Consider the following 23639-nt stretch of genomic DNA (forward strand, 5'->3'; position numbering starts at 1 on the left):
CCGCATTCAAAACAACTGGAAACTCTGAACTGGGAAATCTTTGATTTCAGTGAGTTAAAGACAACTGGGAACTCTGAAAAAAAAACAAGCTCTGACTGGGAAAATACGTTATGAACGGTCATCCAACTCGGATTAGCAAATTGGGAACTCAGGCCTCTTTCTTGATCCAGCCTGAAGACCACTGACGTCATGATTCAACCTTGTTTTTTTTGGAGATCCCAGTTGTCTTGAAAGTATCATAAATCCAGAGAATGCCAGAAATTTGCCCACAAGGACCGCCGCACCACCTTCCTGTTCAAGTGAGCACAGCACAACAAGTTGAGTCCAAAAATGCCTTGTATGCTGCTGCATAAATGGTGTAATACGCCAGGGAGATATGTATACTGTAGCTAAGAAAGTAATACTAAGTGTATATTGTGTAGTAAGCTGTAAGTAGCCCATGTGCCTCACCCTAATAATTTGGTCCCTTTCCCCCCTCATAAGTTAGCCTACTGTTCTGACTTGGTGGTGCACATGTAGCCTGTTTTAGAGAAATGTAGTCATAGAATATTCTAAGAGCTTTCATTGTCTGCTTATCTGCTCCCTTTATCCTACAGTTCTGACTTTGTGCACAGGGAGAATACCGTAAGAACGGCCCATGTTCTGAATTATTTTGCTGCACATTTCAAAAGTGCTGAGCAAATAGTTATGGACTATGTCCGCCCTAGCTCACTAATTGTCTTAATCAAAATTACGGATTGCCTCTCACCTCATCGTCCCATTATGCCATAGTTTGTACATTTCAATTGTCAGTAGAAACCACATTTGTTTCAGCAAGTCAGCCATATCAGCTATATATTTTTGTTAAGGCAGTAAATGAGGGGGAATTAACTGTTTCACTGACAGACAAGGCTTCGCTGATAGCCAGGTGTAGCAGTGGTAAGATTTCCCTCCTTGGTGCTGAAAAGAAAGCTCTGCTGTTGGGACAGCTTTATGTAGGTCCTAACAGTTTGTGGGCACCGTTTGTCACCGTTATAGTGCAATGCATGTATCGTTTAGTATTGTGGCTTTGCTGGCATGCACCTAAACATTTTTGAGGGAGTTTGCCCCAAGATTTACATGCTAAAACTGCCACTGAGCCTACTTGAATTCAGAGTGCCAAGTTCAAGTACTTAAGCACCTCAGCATGGCTGACAAGTAGCTTCAAAGTCTCTGACTAGCCAATAAATAGCATGAGCAATCCAGAGTTTATATATATACACACATCATTGTTCACAACCGCAAAAATCTTTCGGTGTTAAGATTACTTCCGGGAGGTTGAGTCGTTCATAACTTTAATCGAATTACCTTTTGCAGAGCTGAATGATTGAACAATGGTATAGCCTATATTTCATTACATCTGTACAGGAATGCATTGTAAATACATTTTACATCTAGCTCATTGTTTGCATAGTAAGACAAAATCGTTTTTAAAAAATGAAGACACCATATCAAAAAATGAAGACACCATATCATGTGCAGACGACAAGTCTTATCTTTTTAATATTTAGCATAAAGGCACTATAGTATAAGGATTCAACTTATCCTGTAGCATATATGCAATTGGATAAGAAAATAATGTATAGTAAATAATGTATTACATACAGTATCATATTACAAATTCAATTAAAAATTCAGACCCGTTCAGTCTTCCGTGGCATTAGTTTTGCATCTGAGCTAACATTCACTCCTTTGCACTCTTCAGCTGCTGTAGATGCTGAATCAGTTCCTGGGGCAGACCCAGTTCAGACACTATGTCCATGCAACACTGTAGAAGTTGCTCAAGACTTTCCCCTGTAATGGCAAAGGGGTCTGTGGGCAGTGTGAAGCTCAAACGGGGCTTTTGTGGCAAGATGGGACCAATGTCCATATCACTGTCTTTCCTACAGCCGCCTGAGACTTTGCTGCATCCCCCGCCTGCACAGCAGCCCGACTCAACCTCTACAACCCCCAGATCCTCCATGTTCTCCGAGACGTCACTGACACTGGGTACGGGGTTCTCCAAAGCCGTCTTCATTGCCTCCATGAGAGAGTCCTCATGCTTTACAACCCGCTGTAGGAGGTCAGTCACTGAGGCAGGGGTGGGGGTGTCTGGTCTCTGGAGCTGGCACCAGCACTGTATAGCACTGTGTAGAGAGATACAAAGGGCCAACAGAATCAGAGACAATGGGAGAGAGAACAGAGTGGGACAGGCATGGGTCATGCACAACAAAGAGGACAGCAATAATGTAGCCAGCACAAAGAGTCATATGGTCACATCATGGAAAGAAAGCTACCTTATTATTCCTTTCAGCTGCCCAATGGCCCTGGTGCTTGCAGCTCCTTCTCTGTATCCCATGTTGAAACCAAGCTGGAGTGACGCTTCTTTTCCATGGTCGATGCCATCAACATAGCCGTCCTGACAGAGAACCACAGAACAGCATAACGTTCGTCACATTGTTTCTAGAGAGGGTGCTGTGGGTTACAATGCAGCCAGTTGTATTTACATTAGCTGCCTACAATGCCCACATTGTGTGCTGGGTGACGCTAGAAGCAGGGCGAAACACTTCGAGGTTTTGTTTCAACCTGGTAGTTAATTGCATTCTCCTGGTTTCCCATGTCTGAATTACCCTTATTAGAAGGAGAGGACCATGAAAACGAGAAATGTTTCGCCCCTACAGGTCTGACATTGAACAGCCCTGTGCTACAGAGAAGTGAACATTCTAGCTATAACTGGCTGATAAACCAAATAATTGTGAACAAGTCCAATAAACCAACGCAATATGTAAAATATTAGGGGGAAAAAATACGAAAAATGAACATGTAGCTAGCTATGACAGCTAGCTAGGTGGAAACATGATTGATAAACATCCATGCATTTACCTTCACACGTTTCTTCATATTGTACTTCCATTCTTTGTCCTGTAAATTAATATCATCCGCATCCTCGTCAAATACGTCCTCGCCACTGTACTGTACAGACTTAACCCAAGACATCGTGGACTTTAAAAATAAATGTTTGCCCCTACAAGCTTGAACGTTTAGTAACATAGTTTGACTGCAAGTCACGTGGGCCAGCAAAGTTAACGACGTCATCACAATGCGCGTTGAGGTTTTTTCTTCTTTGGATGGCAATGTATACCCAAAGAGACGAGTGCATACATTCTGCCATCTACTGCGGTGAAGTAAAATTACACACTCGTCTCCAGATGAGGTTTTATTTAGACTGTAGATGGCGCTAAACCCATACAGGTCTACAGAGCTGCTAAAAAATATGAAGGCCTACTGTACCACTGTTTGTCATCTACATTTGTTCACTCTATCCCACATTTTTTTAACAAGTAAAACGAATTATATGAAAATATTTATGAGGATGTAGTTCATAAACATCCAAGGAGTAGGTCTATTTCAAAGTCAAGATAGCCTACACAGAAATGCAAATGGGCTTTACTGTAGCCTACATCAAAATGAATTGCACTACAGATAGTATTTTATGCATTTTAATGATTGGTATTATCAATAACCTTTCCATCTACTACCCATCCCAAATAAAATGCGCACTATTCATATCTGGGAAATAAATATCTGATAACCTTGTTCTAGTCACTAGTGAAAATAGAAATACAGAGTATTCTCTTTAAAGCCTCTGTGGACACTGACAGTCTCTTATTCCTTCCTCTAAGCACTTCAGCCCATCTCTTTGGGATCTTTGCCTGACTGCGGACAGTCCTAATTCATTAAAGCTCCTTGAAACTGAGAGAGGGATGTTAATATTTAATCATTGAATTACTGGCACAATGGAGGAACACCAGAACAAAAATAATGGCAATACCTTACACTTTCCGACTACTTTGTGTGCAAGAAATGTTTCTGTCTATTTACAGAGTTTTGGAGCCCAGATATTTATCCATTAAGAGAGTTGCAAAATGTCTTTTGGGAGCTGGTGTACACGCAGAGTAAACATATTTTGAAAATGGACTACTCTCTCCCATAGCATTTCATTCATGATGCCGGAAATGTTGATACTTTTACTTTGGCAGCTTCAGTACCTAACCCACATCCTTGATTGTTCTAGCAAAATGAGTTTTAGGAATTATGATGGATTACTTTGTGTAACTGAGTAGTGACCAAATGAATGTTTATTTTCAATAAGTCTTCACATTTTGTTCAAGTAAATGTCACAGGGCTGAGATTGAATATCAAATGTAGACCGTCTTGTTGTGGTATTAGAGGTCTGTACCGTATGATCTATTTACACAATACACCCGCAAACAACTTTTGTCCAGCTTGACTGCATCTGTCGTTGATGTCACTGCTCAGACGCTCTTTGCTATCTCCTGTTGAAGTTTCAAAGAGGAAAATATGTTATTTGTGACGACAAACACATTACTTGCTCATCAATATTGCATTTCCCCCCTTCTTGCTGTTGAGAGAAGAAAAAAGTCCCTGCTTTATTTTAAGATTTCCCATTCTTCATGCCATGCTTTATGGAAAACACAGGAGAGATAGAATGTGGTGGACAAATGCATTTCACCTAGGTAAGAATGCATTTGCAGGAGCTGGACAACAATGGCCTTGAGAATACTCAGAGGCCACGGTGGGTTTGTCTTTGCTTTGGAAATGGAGTCAGTCCGTGGGCCTCATTCACAGCAGCAGCCACACCTTCAGTCCCTCTACACAGAAAGCAGAACAACCAGCCAGGGCAATCGCCTGACACATTTCCATCCAATTTCCACTGCAGAATGTGTTCATTTTCGGCCTAATGGCATGTCATTCTGCTGGAGCCTTTGGTCAAGAATTAATCCTGGAATCAAAACAGATTTTCCGGAGAGCAATCTTCCATCAAGTATTGATTTTTTTACACTCACGGAGCCTGTACTCCCTAATTTAACCTGACAGCCGGCAGCACAATGGACTGGGAGCACCTTGGCATCTCACAGAGGGAACTCTCCACCTCCTCCTCTCTCTCGTTCTCACTCTCTTTCTCTCTCCCTCCCTCCTTCTTTATCTCCGTCTCCCTCTTTCAAAAAGTGAAAGAAAGGTGGGGAAAAAAGAATCAGGGGATGTAAAGCTTCCTTCTCCCCGTTTTTACCTCTAATTATGTTTTCAAGTATAGTGCAACTCTGCAAGGTATGAGGCTGAGAGAGAAAAGGGGAGAGAGTCTTCTGGGGCCATCAGGTATCATTATGGGCCTGTTGACATCTCTCTGTTTTTGAGTGATTCTCATCTGTGATTTCCCCCCAGCCATTTTCCTGAGATGTGCGTGGAGGGTCTCATCATGGCCCCATAAAGAAGGCCAAAGTGTCCTCACTGGGCCCCCACTAATAAGACAGCAAAGATGCAGCCAACCATACCACTCACTCCTCTATCCATATCTCCTCTCTCACTCACTGCCTTTTGCTTTGTGCTCTCTGTCTCTTTGTCTCAAAGTACACTATAGGTGGTTCAGGGAGAGAGTGAGAGGCGGATGAAGAGGTGGATGTTGTCCTTACAAACATCTCATCAGAGGAACAGTTATCTTCCAGACTACCAAACATCCGAAAGAAGGGATCTCTGACCCTTCAAGACTCCTGTGATCCATGTACAAAAATATACAGCACTCTCTCAGATGGCACCACTCCACTTAGAATAAAACCCAGTCGTCTTGTTTTGACCTTTTTTTGGATTATATAAATCTGAAGGAAATGGACAGCACAACGATTTTCCACAATGATCAGGATAGCTATGCTGTCTGTATAATGAAATATAGCAGTGACTATGGCTAGAGACCCGGTTTGGGTCCATTCATTTCAACTCATAAATTGAAAGTCAATCCATGGGCAATCCTCCTATTTATAAAGCCAATTCCTTATTGCGTTAACTTGAGGTGGAATTGACCCTGGAAGAGATAATCAGACCTATAGATTTTCACCCTGACAACAATAATTAGGTAAAGCAGATGGTGTTTGCCATTAGATTTTTTTTACATCATGTTCTGAACATTACAGCAATGTAAATATCTCTGTTGAATTCATTCAAAACGATTGAATTTATCATTTCCACAACACACAAGAATGATAGAGAAAAAAATGAAGTCAAATCAACTCCCTTGGAGAAGTGGGACACATGAAACACTGGGCGTAACCCTGAGTCCTGATGGAAAACAGAAGGCATCACAAAGTGAGAAGATGCATTCACACAGTCAGTGTAGACAAGACAGTGTGGAAAGTTTAATGGGCTGTGGGCAATGCAATCTGCTGCTCCAGTCAGGGTGCCAGCCATCTCCATAAAAACCTTGGCTATTAACTCTTCAACCTTCAAATGCCTCAAATTGTGTCATGGCTAATAATGGTGGGAAAACCTCCAGAACAACACCAAAAGCAACAAGGGATCATATGCATGGACAACTTGGATTGCATGAGGATTGGTAATTGTACCCCCAGAGGCATCCTGGTGTGCAGAGCAGAGCAGCATAGTGGGAGACTCCTCAGCGGCTTGGGGGCTGAGCAGTGAGAGGAGCAACATCTCAACCTTGAGGAGAAAGTGAAAACAAGGAAGCAGAGGGCTGCCGGTAGTGAGGGATACACCGACAGTTCATTTACTGAGAACATCAGCCCAGTGCACATTGTCGGAAAGATAAGGAAAGTGAATGCCTCATGCCTGATGGAAAACAAAGGGGGCAATTTAAAACCATCTGCATCCAACACATGCACCCTCCTCCTCCACCTTTATCTTTCTGTGTCCTGACTGATATTGAAACATAATCCATTTGGACTGCCGACATGTCATAATATTTTCTTCTAACCCTCTTTCCCTTCCAGGACAATTTCAGTTGGCGTCTAGTTGAACAGGAATGTGCTATAAGTCAGTCGGTTGACTTTTGCAGAGAGATGATCTTTTTTCTATTCAGACTGTCATAGATCAACCCAGAGAGATTCTCTTGTTTGAAAGACTATATATACGTTCTGTAGCCAAAATCCAAATAGAATTGTCTAATTTGCCAACAGCACATAAAGAAGTGACAATTGTCCCCCTCTAATTTAATTGAGATAGGGCACTTGTTCTTGTCTATAGCTGTTCTGTACTTTGTCATGCATTTGTACGTTTTATATGGAACCCAGCAAGAGTATCTGCTGCATGTTCAGAAGCTAATGGTGATCTTAATCAACTAAACTAAAGTAAACTGCAAAGAACACGGACATGTTTATGATTATTATTAGGGGTCATGGATATTGTCACACCCTGACCTTAGTATTCTTTGTTTTCCTTGTGATTTTGGTTAGGTCAGGGTGTGACATGGGTGATGTATGTGTTTGTCTTGTCTAGGGGTTTTGTATGTTTATGAGGCTAGGTAAATAGGTAAATTGTATGTCTATGTTTGCCTAGATTGGTTCTCAATTAGAGGCAGCTGTCTATCGTTGTCTCTGATTGGGAACCATATTTAGGCATCCATATTCTGTGGGTACTTTGTGGGTGATTTTCTGTGTCTGTTGCTTGTTAGCACAGTTCTTATAGCGTCACGATTGTTTTGTGGTCAGTGCTTTCTTTAATTAAAATATCATCATGAACACATACCACGCTGCGCTTTGGTCTACTCCATACGATGATCGTGACAGATATTGTTTAAAATGCAGGGTCAAACAGCTACAGTATTGATTAAAGATACTTTACTAGCAACCTTACCCCACCCATATACATACAATTAATAGAACAGAATATTCTATACTGAACAAAAATATAAATGCAAAATTTAAAGTGTTAGCCCATGTTTCATGAGCTGAAATAAAATATCCCAGAAATGTTCCATAAGCACAAAAATATTATTTCTCTCTTGTGCACAAAATTCTTTACATCCCTGTTGATGAGCATTTCTCCTTTGCCAAGATAATTCATCCACCTGACTGGTGTTGCATGTTAAGAAGCTGATTAAACAGCATGACCATTACAAAGGTGGTGGGGACAGTAAAAGGCCCCTCTCTAAAATGTGCAGTTTTGTGACACAGCACGATGGCACAGATGTCTCAAGTTTTGAGGGAGCGTGCAATTGGCATGCTGACTGCAGGAATGTCCACCAGAGCTGTTGCCAGAGAATTGAACGTTCATTTCTCTACAATAAGCCGAGGCTTTAGAGAAAGTGGCAGTACGTCCAACCAGCCTCACACCCGCAGACCATGTGTAACCTGGCCAGTTCAGGATCTCCACATCCGGCTTCACCTGTGGGATCGTCTGAGGAGATGGGTGCTGCTGAGGAGTATTTATGTCTGTAATAAAGTACCTTTGTCTGGAAAAAGTAATTGGCTGGGCCTGGCTCCCCAATGGTTGGGCCTGGCTCCCCATAGGCTGGGCCTGGCTCCTCGATGGGTGGGCCTGGCTCCCATATGCCTGATGAATTTATTTCAATTGACTGATTTCCTTTTATGAACTGTAACTCAGTCAAATCTTTTAAGTTGTTGCGTGTTTACATCTATATTTTTGTTGATTATAATTCTAAACAATGTCCCATGATATGTGGTCCAAAATATCAGCATATCAACTGTACCATTTTGAACATTTGAGTAGGATTCTGTATCAGTATGGCATTGTCCAGAGGCAAATGGGTGAACTGAATAATATGGACTTTAAGAATGTTTGTCTATTCTATTCCATTTCTATGATTCCACCTCACGTATCGGGTTACACCTCTCCTTACAAGGGTAGTGTGTTGTTTATATGTTGAGAGTGAGATCTGTTGATTTTGTGCCCTGGTCACTCACTTATTGACACTAACTTTTGGAGTTGAAGTTGACTTTTCCATCAACAAACTATAAACATTTTAAGATATTGAAAAAAGACGAGTCAGAATAGCTGTCTCTGCACAATGATATTGTACATAGAAAAATAAAGAAACTGGAATAAATACAAAACAAAAGAATATCAAATAGCCCAAGTTATACCTCAACCATCGCCACTTAAAAATACATCTAGTATTTCGAAACGAAGAGGGGAAAAAACTGAAAGGATGACAAAAAACATCTTCAACATCAGTTTTCAGCCTAATGTTAATAATTTATGTTGTCTGTGCTTTTTATTATTATTATTATTTATTTACTACTTTCTATTCACCAGACAGTCAGTTTTCAAAGGCTTCATGGACAAGAAAGCTATTTCAAACTTTGGAGTTTAGTTTCAAAAGGCTTTCACCCAAGAATGTGTTTTCCCCCTCATACACTTGTCTCGGTATTGTTTTCTGCTAAGGCAAAGAAATGAAACATTGATGTGAAATAACCCTGACATGTATTCCTTTCTATTGACCCTATGGAAATCTAAATGAATTGCTACTGACCCCAGAGGTTTGCAGCCTGTCCGTTTGCTTTTAGGTGCAAACTCTCTGTATTGAAAGGTGGTTCATTGGTGGAAAAGCCTTTGTGGACACATCTCTCTCAATCATGGCACAGTGGAAGTGCAAGAAGAAAAAAAACCTCTAAACTGATAGCCAAGGGGGTGGGCTGGGGGGATACGAGCAGAACACAGAAGTCTGAGTTAACTTTATGCTCCAACTATACATGTACGTGTACACTGTGTCTGGGTTTTAATGGAATTGAGAGGCACTTGCGCTGACAGCAAAGTATGCATTGGTAAAATAGGAGAGGAAAATATGTCAAAATCTTCTGAGACTGGAGAACAGTGAATTCAAAAAAGCAGATTTTCTGCAATCCGTCCCTTATTACTCCAACTGCAGTGTTTACAATGTCTGTCGGTACACTCTTAGAACCCCGAGGAACCCTTTTTTTTCTAAGAGTCTATGTTGTTAGGAATGTGGTGCATTAGTGCTTTCTTCATCATCATATGCAGCTCTTACCAGAGAAGTTCTCTAAAATGTCCCTAAACATATATTTTAGATTCGGATGATTTATTCTACATTTCATAAGAAACAAGACAGTCCATTCATGTCAAACAATTGTTTATTATTCATTATGTTACAAATAAATGTGACAGACTTGAAGAATTGTAGAAATACACAAAGTGCTGCATAACTGACCAAACAGATATTGCTCTATAGATTAAGTTCAGTCTATAAAATTTAAAGCAACCTTTGCAGATTCATCAGCTTTGGTTTCAAGGTCGTTCTTGAGTTCTAACAACATTTCAAAACCAGTTGGTGTGTGAGTCTGTGTGGATATCGTTTGAAAACATTTATTTAAAATATTATTATTATTATTTTTTTAACATAATTGGGGGCAATTATAAAGCCTTCTTTGCCCCTTATGAAATAGGGCACACCTTGAAGACTGTAACTGAGCAGTGCATGTAACAAAGTCACAGAGAGAGAAAAAAACAAAAAAAACAAGTGACAACAAAGTTTAGAAAGTCCTGTACATGTTACCCTGGAAACCACTTGACTAAAATAAAACACATGGCATACAGAATCTCAGTTCAGACACCCCCCCCCCCCCCACTAGAAGTGAACACTACTTACAAACATTTTACAGGGGCCATTCTTCTGTATTTTCTTCTGTCATGGCGTTTGCGTGGCATTGCTCAGTGTGCGAGGACAGTGCTGAGGTAAAATGTCAATGAACTACAACTTATCTAATCATCGACTCTCTTCGTATTTCAAGATTGTCAGCGACATGAACCCATTTCTCTGTACAATGTGCATATAACTATAGAGCTTTGGTCCAGCATCGAAAGTTTGAGCGAAGGTATAAATCCGTTCCTTGTCTTTGTTTTTGGTTACAGCTTCATTGTTGAGCCTCAGTACTACATGCCCATACTGTACATCAGCCGCAGCATCATCACTTCTCTTACATGTTGGGATGAGGTGGGGTGAGACAGGGAGGGAACACACAAAAAAATCTTTGGATTGATTTAAATCACATATGACTTAAAGTATATTAGGATTGACCACTATTTAGTAATACTGCCTTTAAATATCTAAAAAGGTGTAGTATGACACTGTTTAACACTACTTCCTGTAAAGGTATATAATAACTAATAAATGGAATGAACTCGTCAGGGAGCTTGTATGTATAGTACCTCTTACACCTCGGCCTACTGGAACATACAGTCCAGGCTACAATATCAATGAATGTCTATTTCCTTATGCGTTTGTAAGTGTTATCAAGTGCACTTTACGTTGCTAGGCAACACCAGTGCACAGGGGGACTAACAGACATTGAACAAAACACACCAATACGAAAACACGGCAGAAAATCCAAGTTCACTGAGCCTGTCATGTAACACTCGCCATTCTCCCGTCACCTTATTTAAGTGTTTTATACGAGTCAAATAAGAACATTTCACATCAATGTGAAATCTTAAGAGTTCTGAGAAGTGGTTTTACACATATGTACTAGTTTGCAAATATTCAGTGGAGAGGTTCAACACATTGGCAGTATAGCTTATTGACACATCAACGGTGTAACAATATTGATTCCTTGAATCCTCCATGTGGGTCCTGGTAATATTGAAGTACACCTATGGGGAGGGGGAGGGGGGGGGGGGAGCTCGACGTTTTGATGAGACTCTGTTTAGATCTGTATATTAACAGCTACGCAGCAACAACACCCTATGATTTGTTAGTTGAAATGAATATGGATTATGTCTTGCGGACGGGCTATTGGGTTGTCTTGCGTTTCACACAACTTTTTCCAATACACTTTTTTAATTAGGCTATACTGTCTGTCAAGGCTTCGCTGTAGAATCACTCAAAGCAAAAGACAATGAAAACAAGCACAAAACAACAGCATGACATTTTGCAAACAGTGTTTGACCCCTGAAGACAACGATTCAGAGATGAGAAAACCTTCCGATTGATTCGATTAGAATGAGTTGCTGAATGCTTAAAGAAAGTAATCCATATTTTGCTCTAAGGGCAGAAAAATGTGAGATAATTGCTAAATCCTCTACATGTGTAATTTGTTCTCTGTGACAGTGTACTCTGAAGAATGTACTTAATGATTTGAAGCTCGGGCTACCTTTTGTGGTTTTTGTCGTCTTGTTTTCAGATTCCTGTAACCCAAACCTTGTTATCGGAAACATGCGGAAGCAATTCTGTTATGCTATGCTACGGAAAATAGAACAAACTAGACACACACTTCAGAAAGGGGTGGGCAGAAAAGTCCTCACAGTCCAACACATTTTCTATATTGCAATACAAGAGGGTTGTCAATTAACAAAGAGTTCTCTTTTGAAAGTAAACATTTTATTTGGCATTCTGTTGGCCTTTGTGTAGAGTAGTGTATGAAAGAAACCCCGCAGGAAAAAAAAGAACAAAAGGGAACGTAATAAGCACATCAAAATAACTAAAACTTTTAATCGGCCAAGGTAAAAAAAAAAAACTCTCCCCAAGTCCTTGAGCTGAAGCAATGTGTTCTTTGGCTATCAGGCTTTGGCAACAGAATGACTTACAGCAGCACTTGACACAGTATAACACTGAGGGAAGTTCTCCCTGACACAACACTAGGCCTGAAATAACAGAATTGACGGCATGTTTCTGTATGTATAAAAAAAAAAAAAGTCACAGTTGTCACAAAAGGAGAATAAGGTTGAAAAGACGTTGTTTTCCGTCGTGGGTGACATATATATTTTGGTGAACAGAGACAGAACCTTTATGGTTAGGTACTGAGTATACCCACACTGTTTGGACAGCCTTAAGTTTTATTGTCCTTCATCAACAAAACATAAGACAATCCCATAAAATCATTGATGAATACCTGTAAAAGTTGTTACCTGTAAAAACACCGTGACTTAAAATAGCTGCAGATGAGAAGGAATCTGAGACAAACAACAATGTCATTGTTTCACAGCAAAAAATGCATTTACACGACAAATCTTTCAAAGAGAACTTTGACATTGTGATTTCAATCTGAAGACGGTATTTAGTAGATATTTACATATCAGCCCAGGAAATAAAATGAAGTGAAACAAAGATAAAATGTACACCCAACCTCACACATATATCGTAGATTTTTTTGCCAGTACAAATGTAAAAATTTAGAACACATTTACACTTAAAAAATTATTCTTAGTATTCTGATGCAACAGACTTTGGTAAGTAGTTAGTGTTTTTGTTTTTGATTTTGGTATGATCTCTTTACTAAAATCTCCCTAATGGGAACCCAAATTTGGACAATGTTCTGGTCTATGAGGCCAGAATTCGATTGCTTTGAAACAGCACACTGTAGGTTTGTAATGTTTTCTCTCAAATGTGAACATATTTTTTCCCTTATATTTGGTTTTTGCCAAAATATTTAAATAACTGTGGTAATCACACTGACAACACTTATTTTTGTTTGCAAATGTTCATAACTGTCCTTACAGTTGCCTTTATAAAGGGAGAGGAATGTTCTTTCAGTCTTCATCCTACTTTGGGTCATGAGCCACCGTGTTGTTCGAACTTTCCTCTTTACCTCTAGTTTCGGTCGTTCATTTAGGGAGCTCTTCCAGAGAATCAGAGAGAGGGTCCATGGGCGCGGTCGGGCCGAGGTCCAGGTCCAGGTCACCGGGCTGTTTCAACCGCTTTATTGTGTTTTTCAACGCTTGCCTCTTGTTGCAGAACCAGACGCGGACCACCTCGCGGTCATAGTTCAGTTTCTCGGCTATCTCGGTCATTTCCTGTCCAGAGGGGTGCGTGTTCTTCTCAAAGTGGCTGTTGAGGATCTCCAGCGCTTGTGGGGTGAAAGAGGTCCTCCGCTTGCGTTTTTTGGAGGGCTCACTGCCGATAAACTCGGTCAGGTTCTGCATGCCGGACCGGTGGCGGGCCTCGGCCTCGGCCATCCAGCGTTCCAGAACCGGCTTAATCTTCTGGGCGCTTTTTGGGGTGATGTCCAACTTCTCAAACCTGGCAGGATATAAAAGGCCAGGGTTCAGTTTGCCTGTCAGACTGCTACCTATAGGGTTTTCTTGGGCTTCCTGTGGTAGGAAAAAGTGGCTTCTCAGGATGGTGTGTCTGGGGAGAATTGAGAGAGAAGAATCTTACTTAGGTGCCCTGCTGGGCCAAGGGATAACCTGCCTGCTCAGTGAACTGGGCCTCCTCTCCCAAGCAGCTGCCACTGGGACAGAGACACCCACCAGCCTTGGTTACATCCATGACAGTTTGTAGCCAAAGTTAAAGCAGCTGAAAGTGAACGTTACATGTGGTGCCATTTTGTTTTCGCTTTGTCCGCTTTACTTTTGTCTGGTTGGCTGTGGCTGTAGTTCTCTGTCCCAGATAGGCAGCGTTGGGGTGAGGAGACCCTGCCAATGGCTAGAAAAATACTTCAGGTGGACCAATAAAACTGCCCGAGCACCTGACTATAATGATCAAACACTGAGCTTTAGCTACGGAGACTACACTAGTATGCATTGATACACAATACCATCTACCCATCATATCATCAATCAGAAAAAGGTAAAAAGGGGTTAACCAAACAAGGCCATTTTTCCCAATACCTTCCCTTCAAGTGATAAAAGTCAAGGTTTTTCATTCATATGGTCAAACAGGCAGCAGTGCAAGCACTTAAGCACAGAACTATCATTTACAAAAGCAGTTTGAATGATTCATCAAAATGCACATTTGAATACATTTTTTTGAACTTTTCTCCCTCAGGCGCTCATTGTATATTTAAAAAGAATACATTTCCACTTTTCAGTCTTGAATATACTTGCAAGTTTATGAATGCATGAAGCACGAGTAAATATTCGAATGTAGTGTATTGTGTACTTTAGTGCCTTTGAAATGAACCCTCAATAGCTCAAAACAATAGTTCCAAAGTTTTGAAAGAGTTCCTAAGTCATGAACAGTAGCTAAATTAAGGCTCGCTGAATCAGTATGATCTCACCAAATAGTGGATAGATACTACTGTACTACTAGATCATTGTAAGGGGTATCTGTACTGTAACTCAGTGTATTTTGACCCTGTCAGCTGCAGTGTTCTGTGAGACAAGCACAGAGACGGCGTTTGGCTTGGACGTGCTGAAGGATGATGGAACTGGGCTAAAGTTGCTGGGTTTCTCACATGCCGTGTAATAATGGGATCAGTGTCAGAGTGCGGTTTAAGCTGCCTGCCCTCTAATGAGAGTCCAGGCATCTGTCTAGGTGTTCAGGGGCGAGCGGCTGAGAGAACAAGTAATACGCCTTTAAAACAACAGCGGAACACGCCTCTTCTATGACCTCGACCTATCACGGATGCCTTTGATATAATCTTCCTGGAAGGCAGTGGAGGAGATGCCTCAGAGCTGGGAGAAAGAACCCTCTCACAGGACCAAAATGAAAGACATTTCTTAGTGGCGAGTCGACTTGTCATACAGAACGATAGCGAATAATGCCCTGTCTGTTTTTCCGCTTTCCAACTCTGTTTTTACATTTCTGCTTGTCGACGGGCAGTATTATTTATAAGCCACTCTTAAACAGTGGAAAGAGGACGGTTCCATCCTGCAAGGAATACATTAGCCAGTAAATATATGGAGTGGGCAGAAACAAGACATTTCATGGATCAACAGGGACCAAATGCACTCAAATGAGTGGAGAGCTGCTCGGCTGGCTCCTCAGTAAGGAGCCACTCCTACTAGTTGAGAACCACCAGTGGGAAATGAATACATACTGTATATGTACCTCTTTTACTCCCCTTCCTCTCTCTCTCTCCCAACAGTCTTAAAAGTACCTTTTTCAGGCCATGCATAAACATCTGCTAAGTGCTAATGCTTACAGTGCTGTTTGCGTTTAACCATTTAACAATATCGTGAGGCCATGTGTAAGAATGGGTATTTGACTAAGTGGAAGGTCCCTTACTTACAGAATACAGGGGACAGATCCGATGTATTAAATCAGTATCCGAGCTTTCAGATATGAATCCAACATGCCAGGTACAGGTGGAGAAAGAAGTGGATGCGATGCAATATAAACAGGGTGGGTGTGAAGGCACATTTCTGCTTAATTTGATGTGTAAGTCTGAGTGTAAATGAATGTTGTAAATGCATGCAGCTTAAACATGGAAACATAATTCCCCTTCAGGAATTACACCAGAAACGAGTAGTTAGGACAACATTGTGCACCGATGCATTCTGAGCGGTAGTCACATTAACAGCACAGTGAATCTTTGGACGCGTAGTTGCATTGAGGAGGAGGTGGATTTAAACTTAATGCCGATTTTTTTCTGCAAGAAAAGGTGTCCTCCATTTGGGAAAGCATGCCATCGATCATAATTTGCAACGTTATCTAAAAAAGCATTTTTGGCAATATCATTATTTTAGTTTAACCCTAGATGACAGATTGCATTTGCTGCTGGTACAAAGCACTCTATGATAAGACAATATTCCAACCCATTGGTCTGATGATGTCCTTATGGGATGTCTGTGGCCCTGTGATAAGCTAATGAAGCCTTTTTAACAAAGTGAGCAATGGAATCCGACAAGATGGAACTCTGTGTCACTGTCTGTTCCAGTGACATATGACAACAGCAAGCCCCTAAGCTAGCATGCGGTCCCCTCGTCTCCTCCAACTTCCATGTCTCTGTTGATGTTAACTAAACTAAAGCATGTGAAGACTATCTACTTAAAACGTCATGCCAACAACAAAAAGACGGTCTTACCGACATAGATGAACTCACAAGGACACATTACCTGTTCCGTGTTTTTCTTCTTTTTTTTTGAAGCTAATGGCTTTTAATGTACGTTCTAAATGTCTGAATTATGCACGCGTGTAAATATTTCATGGGTGTTTTTTTTCTAAAGACTTGAAACATTAGTTTGAAAGGGCTGTTGCTCATAAGAACCCTGCTCCCCCAGTTTCAGATTATACCGGCCGTTTGATGCTGATGTGATGAACATTTTAAGAGCGCGTGGTAGCAGTGGGTCACATACTGTAGGCAGGACAGGTCATCAGCAGAGGACATGCAGTTCAGAAGCGCATTACAAATGAATACAGGAATAAGAAGGTTGCACAGTGATGATAACTGTTGACAGTGATGCATGCTACTGCAGTAAAGCACAATACTATGGGTGGGTAGGGTACAAAGAAAAGGCAAAATGACATTAGCCACAGGCCAAATGTCAGCGCTTAATTAGATGTGATTACGACATTTCAACTATTGATTTCGTACACTTGGTGAGAAAAATCAAATAGAACAGAGACAATTGTACTTTTAGATCGTGTGAAACTTAAGAATGAAGGGAGTTTGAATGCTGGGACGTAATATAATGGCGAGAGATGTGCACTTCTCAGGGGTTTAGTTAATTGGTGCTGAAGTTAAAGGAGGAAAGGCTTAAAAAGAACGAGACATTACCTGGTAACACTAAATGTCCGATTATCTAATGAATAGATAATGCGGCGTTTAAACGCACGTCCTTACGGGACTGTGGAACATGACAATCTTATTAACAGACTGGTTCTTGTCAGGTTCTCTTAAGCCCAATGTAGAGTGAACAGCAATAGGCCTTAGTAATTATTAAATGCTTTAAGTGCTTCGTGTAATACTCTAGGTGATGTATTTTGCATAAGTAAGTCATGTCAGAGGAGAGGGGGGGGGGGGAGAAGAGAGGAGGACAGAGAATTGACATGAGACCTTCATTTGACTGGATGGTCTTCAATTATGTATTCATTTTAATATCTTAATGATGTCTGCTTAAATATGAGATGAAATATGGATGTGAGTCGTCATGGACACCAGAAAACCATGTGCAGTCTCAAAGACAGCACTCCTGAGCACCTTTTGTCTACTGTGGCGACTACTACACCGACAGGAGAGCGCAGCAAGAGGATCCGTTGATCTACAGGAGAGTGACCGGACATCATTCAGATATAAAACGGTTTCAGATGTTCTACACGAGGTTCTACATATTTATTTGAATAAAACTGGTAAGATATTGCACTTGCACTTTTAGTACCACAATGAGTGAGTCAACTTAACTTCTGCACTGCAGTCAAGAAAAACACTTTTATCACTTGATGGGAAGGATAGGAATATTCCAGGAGACACCGAAATCAACAGATCTATGCCAGAAAAGACCACGCTTTGCTGTGAATCTTTCGGCACCCCAAGTTCTCCTTACCTGCAGATGGCAGACTGACTATAGGCCGGGCCCTCGGCCGCGCTGAGTGCCTGACCCACCTGCGTCTGGGTCAGCCCCAGGGACAAGCGGCGGATTTTGAACGCTTTGGCGAACTCCCGAATCTCCTCCAGGTTGACCCCATCCACTTCGCTGGCGGCCGTCTGGGGGTCTACAATACAACACAGATAGAGGGGGGGTCAAAAAACGAGAAGGACCAAGGCACTCTTCGTATAGTTAAAAGGCCTTTAAAAAACCCGATTTGTCAGGGAGTAGAGATGGAGGCAGAGGGAGGGGCGCTAGCACCATTAAACACACCGAATACAAAGAATATAGCTAATTCACACACATTCCACTATAACGTGACATTTCTGGTCTCTGTTGACGAACAACAGGAGTAGCTTTAGAAATCTATTATGAATTGAGTTAGCAGTGATTGCCATTCTGGGGCTTCTCTGCCCTCTAGTTGATAATAGCGGTCTCTGTACAATATGTACTGTAATGGTATCGAGAGTGAAAGGAGGGCTTTGCGTTTAACGCTACATTGAAAATGCTCCTCATTTAATCGTCAACGTGACACATAATGGACACAGCAGCACAGAGACATGTCCATTCAATAGGTTAGTCCACTGTGGTGCCATTGCCGTTCTCAGCATTCCTCCTGTTTCATTATGAACAATAAGCAGACTGAAAGCCAACCGTTTTATAGCCCAAACTCTGCGCTTTCATCATGGAAAAAGAAGCCTGTGGAATGTTTATTAAGAGGATCATTCCAATCATCTGTCCCTCCTTTGGGGAAGTCAGTTGACACCTCCGCAGAACGACTGTGCTGCTGTGTGTGCTGCTGTGTGTGCTGCACTACTCAGTTGTTCAACGATGGCATTCAACTCTACTCTAAAGAAGACATTTTATTGTTTGATTGTTGTTTGTAAATTGCTGCTTTTGCGGACCCACATCTAAGTGACTTTGGGGACCTATTTTCCCTGAAGCATTATGAAGAATTTCATAGCTAATAAAAAGTGATTTCACATTGTACATCAATGTCAGGTGCCCTGGCATCCTGCTTACTAAAGCAAAGTTTGTGCCAGTGAATTATTCATCTTGGTCATTATCAATGAATTATTAAAGGAATTTTCCAAGCGTTTTGAAGAAAAAAAATCTATCGGGCTGCCATCTTGCCGTGAGGCCTCATAAGAGACGCAGCGATTCTGAGCTTCTCCGGCGGCAGAGCTCTAGACGTGCGAACATTTGGAGACATGGGACCAAGTCGTCCCAAATGGCACCCTATTCCCAATGTAGTGCACTACTTTGACCAGGACCTATAGTTCTTTTTTATTTTTGACTGAATGGAGGGTTCGCCTCGTCAAATGTAGGGCACTATATACGGAATACGCTGCCATTTGGGATGCAGGCCCTGAATATCTTAAAAGGATGGGAGGATGGGCACTAGCTGCATCCTCAGTCCTCATCACTTCCACCTTGATGAGCATCTGATTATCCCCAATGGAGAGCCATTGAAGTGTGTTTCTCTATGAAATGATTCGTCCTCTCTGTAAGTGGTGCCCACACTGTCTGTCCACTGTGATCCATCACTGGTCTCCTTCCTATATGACTGCCTTCAAGGCTTTACAAATAATACATATTCCATATGATGGCGTTGGATTTCATTTACATTGGGTTTGAAGTTCCTATGTACCCTGAGTGGGCATTTGTGACCTAAAAAGACATTGAATGTTTGAAAAAAAAACATCCGCTCGTTTAGAATAAAAATCTTGGTCATACTTTATTATAGTATGGATACTATCAACAAACTATCTGTTGATAAGCAACTGCTTGCTAAGGTTACGGTTAGGGTTAGAGTAAGGGTTCAGGTTAGGGTTAGAGTAAAGATAAGGGTTACGGTTAGGGTTAGAGTAAGGGTTCAGGTTAGGGTTAGAGTAAGGGTAAAGGTTAGGGTTAGAGTAAGGGTTACGGTTAGGGTTAGAGTAAGGGTTCAGGTTAGGGTTAGAGTAAGGGTTCAGGTTAGGGTTAGGGTTAAGTTTAGGGTTAGGATAAGGGTTACGGTTAGGGTTAGAGTAAGGGTTCAGGTTAGGGTTAGAGTAAGGGTAAAGGTTAGGGTTAGAGTAAGGGTAAGGGTTTGGGTTAGGGTTAGGGTTAAGTTTAGGGTTAGGATAAGTAGATTAGTAGATTAGTAGATAGTTAGGCTAAACGTTAATGATGGTTTGTGGATAGTCTGTAGAGCATCTACAGATGGACTATCCAAAGAAAGTGTTACCCTTGGACCTTGCAAAGACAATGAGCTGGACCAGGGCAGTATATTGGCAAGAGGAATGTAGAATAAAAAAAAACGATATTATGTATGAATCGACACATGTCGATGTCCACGTACGTGTCCACGTACGGGATATTCACCTAAAGGGGCTATGCATTCCTGAACGACGTGGAAGGTGTGCTCCACGATGCATTGACGGAGAACCCCGACTTGATGTTCCCTCTCATACATACCATGGCGACAATTTGACAGTAGAAATGTGTTCAACATCCACTGAAGTAGCTAGAACGTTTACTAGGTAGCTACGGCTGTTGCCTTGGTAACCAAACAAACAGACTTGCTAGTTTAGCTAGCCAAGCCATCAGTCCTAGCTTGCTATTATGAAAATTGAATTCAACGATGACAATAATGTTTTCAGTTCGACTGTTGCTTTCAAAAGCAGCTGAAACATAGAACATGTAAGAATGAACTATAGCCATTGAATTTTACCGTGCTGATATACCATGCATTACAGGGAAATAATGCACGCTCTAGAATGGCCTTCAAGCCAATCAGAAACGAGTATTATCAACAATGCCATGGTGTAATTAAGCAATACGGCCAGAAGAGGTGTGGTATATGGCCAATATACCATGGCTAAGGGCTGTTCATAGGCACAGCCCTTAGCCGAGGAGCCTTATTGCTATTTTAAATTGGTTACCAATGTAATTAGAGCAGTAAAACAAAATGTTTTGTCATACCCGTGGTATACGGTCTGATATACCATGACTTTCAGTCAATCAGAATTCAGGGCTCAAACCACCCAGTACATAAAACAAGTTGATCAATGGCAACTTCTTTATATTGAATGCAGAACTCAGTCGCAGATGCCTTCAAAATGAGTGAATTTAGGTGAGTAGCCTGTGACAAATGAAATTTATATTTATATTTCTCTGACGAAAACAGAGTTTTTAAGGCAACGGTTTGCATGCTGACAGCCTTAGGCTCTATGATTTATTAAGGGTCCACAGAGGGCTAAGCATTTGGAAACTGAGGCTGGTGTTCATTACACACAGTGTTTTTGATAGTCTAATAAACAGAATATTAAATAAATGCTTTAAGAAGAGGAAGGAGAAAAATCTAAAGTTTCTGGACAAACAGAATTCCAGTACTCTTGAAATATAAGGTTCACCATACCAAAAGACTGTGGTCAATGACAATATGTAATTCTCTGACAATGTAGGTTTATCTGTAGGCTTGAATGTTCTCTTAATATGTGTGTGTGTGTGTGTGTGCGCGCACGTGTGCGAGTGTGTGTGCGTGTGTGTGTGAGTGTGTCACCGGGTACTCACTGCTGACCAGCTGACCCACGCTGAGGGCAGAAGAGGAAGATGAGGACGAGGAGGAGGAAGAGGCCTGGCGGAGAGGACTCTGGCTGTGGGGCATGTGGAGCAGGTTGGGCTGAGACGACAATGGGCCTGTCTGAACATGCTGAGCCTGAGGCAGCTGAGGACACACAGAAATGAAATATTGACTTAAAACAACAACACAGCCCCTATAACGTTGCACCAATAGCACTATAAGCGATCTTCATAACCAACCACAGCAGTTATGGTGACTCTCCAGCACCTGTACATTGCTGTGACACTGCAGCAATTATATTTGACATTAACAGCTGAACATAATAAGATTAGGTTTGTGTAAAGAGGTTATATGATCATTACAGTGTATGCTAACAACTATTCAGAATGATAACACACAATGCACTATCAATAGTCGGGTCAATAGAGTAAACTAGTCAGGGCTAGATTTCTATTGAAACAGACAGTGTTACATTTGTATAGAGACAGACAGTGGGGTTTGATAGGCGATGACTGGTGTCTCTGCTGTTTGTATTTCTCTCTCTCTCTCTCTCTCTCTCTCTCTCTCTCTCTCTCTCTCTCTACCATCCTCTCTCTCCTCCATCCATCCCTCTCTCTCTCTCTCTCTCTCTCTCTCTCTCTCTCTCCTCCATCCTCTCTCTCCACCATCCTCTCTCTCCTCCATCCCTCTCTCTCTCTCTCTCTCTCTCTCCTCCATCCTCTCTCTCCATCATCCTCTCTCTCTTCCATCCCTCTCCCTCTCCCTCTCTCCCTATCTCTCTCTCTCTCTCTCCTCCATCCTCTCTCTCTCTCTCTCTCTCTCCTCCATCCCTCTCTCTCTCTCTCTCTCTCTCCTCCCTCCTCACTCTCTCCTCCATCCTCTCTCTCCTCGATCCTCTCTCTCCTCCATCCCTCTCCCTCTCCCACTCTCTCTCTCTCCCTCTCTCTCTTTCTCTCTCTCTCTCTCTCTCTCTCTCTCTCTTTCTCCCTCTGCCATACAGGAGTGTAGAGAACACTATGACAATAGTGTTTTCTCCAGTCGTCAGACACAAGGGAATTGCTAATGAAGGCAGGTCTGTGCAGGAAAAGACACGTGGACACCGCCGTTCCTGTAGCAAACATCATTTAGGATTTACAGGCAATGTGCTTCGGCTCTAAGAAAACGATGCATTTTCATGTTTGTGAGCAAATGAATTGCTCTTACAAGATCAAGCTGATATGTCTTCACTCTAAAGTGAAGGCCGTCTCCTCCGTAAACTAGTTTGGCTTTCCCACTCCTCTCTCTTGCTATTAGTTATCTTCCCCCTCGGTATGTGTTTGTTTGGGAAGTGTGGTGGATGTCAACAGAGATGCACATACTGTCAAGACAGTTGACAGGCAGAGAGAATTATCTAGCTTCACTGGAAATATTCCGCACTGCCGGCGCTGACAACCGTAAATTACACCTGTGGAACTGTCGGTGTCGTGTGTCTTTGAAGTGAGGACAAAAACCATAAACATTATTACAAATGCATTCATTCGATCACGAGTGTGATCCGGTGTTCCGTGAAGTCACGTTTAAGACCATCTTCTGAGTTAATCCACCCTATCAGATTGAACTATTGTCCTTGCCATTTACCTATCATGTTTCACTTTTTTAAACCTGCTTTTTTTTATGGCTGAAAGCCTGGCCGATATTAGGTAGACCTAAAGCTGTGTCATTTATTTGGTTTCTTTGGTATGTGTGCGTCTGACACCTACCACCTAACAAGTCCAAAAGAAGGAAGCTATTTACTTTGTACATAAAACTTTTGCACTAGGTGGGATTTAAGCTCACTCATACAAATAGCACTAAAGAACTCGTGTTCTTCGGAGCACAAGAGAGCCTTCTGTCCCTTTTAGAGGTTCAGTCTGGTCTTGTATTGTTTTGCTAGCTAGAGACACATGATTATCCCTTTAAATGTTTGATTTTTAAGGAGAATTACAACATGGTCAGGTCACAGAGGTCAAATAGGTGTAGGGGGGAGTATTTTAGTTTTAGGTGGGATGATGAAAAGCATTGCTTT

General features: G+C 41.6%; 2 protein-coding genes across 2 annotated transcripts in view; both read right to left on the reverse strand.

Annotated features, from left to right (window-relative positions):
- Window positions 1-1490: 1490 nt before the first annotated feature.
- On the reverse strand, window positions 1491-3085 carry LOC139366765 (OTU deubiquitinase with linear linkage specificity a). Its single transcript, XM_071104468.1, has 3 exons — window positions 2881-3085; window positions 2295-2416; window positions 1491-2144 (listed from the first exon to the last, which is right to left on the reverse strand). The coding sequence occupies exons 1-3, from the start codon at window positions 3046-3048 to the stop codon at window positions 1703-1705; spliced, it is 732 nt and encodes a 243-aa protein (XP_070960569.1). The 5' UTR covers window positions 3049-3085; the 3' UTR covers window positions 1491-1702.
- Window positions 3086-13236: 10151 nt separating this feature from the next.
- Window positions 13237-23639, reverse strand: part of LOC139366766 (POU domain, class 6, transcription factor 2-like) — an 83662-nt gene continuing 73259 nt past the window's right edge. Inside the window, exons 7-9 of the mRNA XM_071104469.1 lie at window positions 21586-21739; window positions 17986-18154; window positions 13237-13906 (exon numbers count right to left, since the gene is read on the reverse strand). Of these exons, the coding sequence (XP_070960570.1) occupies window positions 13384-13906; window positions 17986-18154; window positions 21586-21739 (846 nt within the window). The 3' untranslated portion in view covers window positions 13237-13383. The remainder of the gene's footprint in view (window positions 13907-17985; window positions 18155-21585; window positions 21740-23639) is intronic.

The sequence above is a fragment of the Oncorhynchus clarkii genome, chromosome 15, assembly GCF_045791955.1.
Source record: "Oncorhynchus clarkii lewisi isolate Uvic-CL-2024 chromosome 15, UVic_Ocla_1.0, whole genome shotgun sequence".
In the NCBI taxonomy this organism is placed as follows: Eukaryota; Metazoa; Chordata; class Actinopteri; order Salmoniformes; family Salmonidae; genus Oncorhynchus; species Oncorhynchus clarkii.

Coding starts and splice junctions, on each gene's coding strand:
- LOC139366765 (XM_071104468.1), bottom strand. CDS start 3,048: ATGTTACTAAACGTTCAAGCTTGTAGGGGCAAACATTTATTTTTAAAG. Junction 2,417..2,880: donor ATATGAAGAAACGTGTGAAG/GTAAATGCATGG, acceptor GTTCTCTGTCAG/GACGGCTATGTTGATGGCAT. Junction 2,145..2,294: donor CAGCTGAAAGGAATAATAAG/GTAGCTTTCTTT, acceptor CTCTCTACACAG/TGCTATACAGTGCTGGTGCC.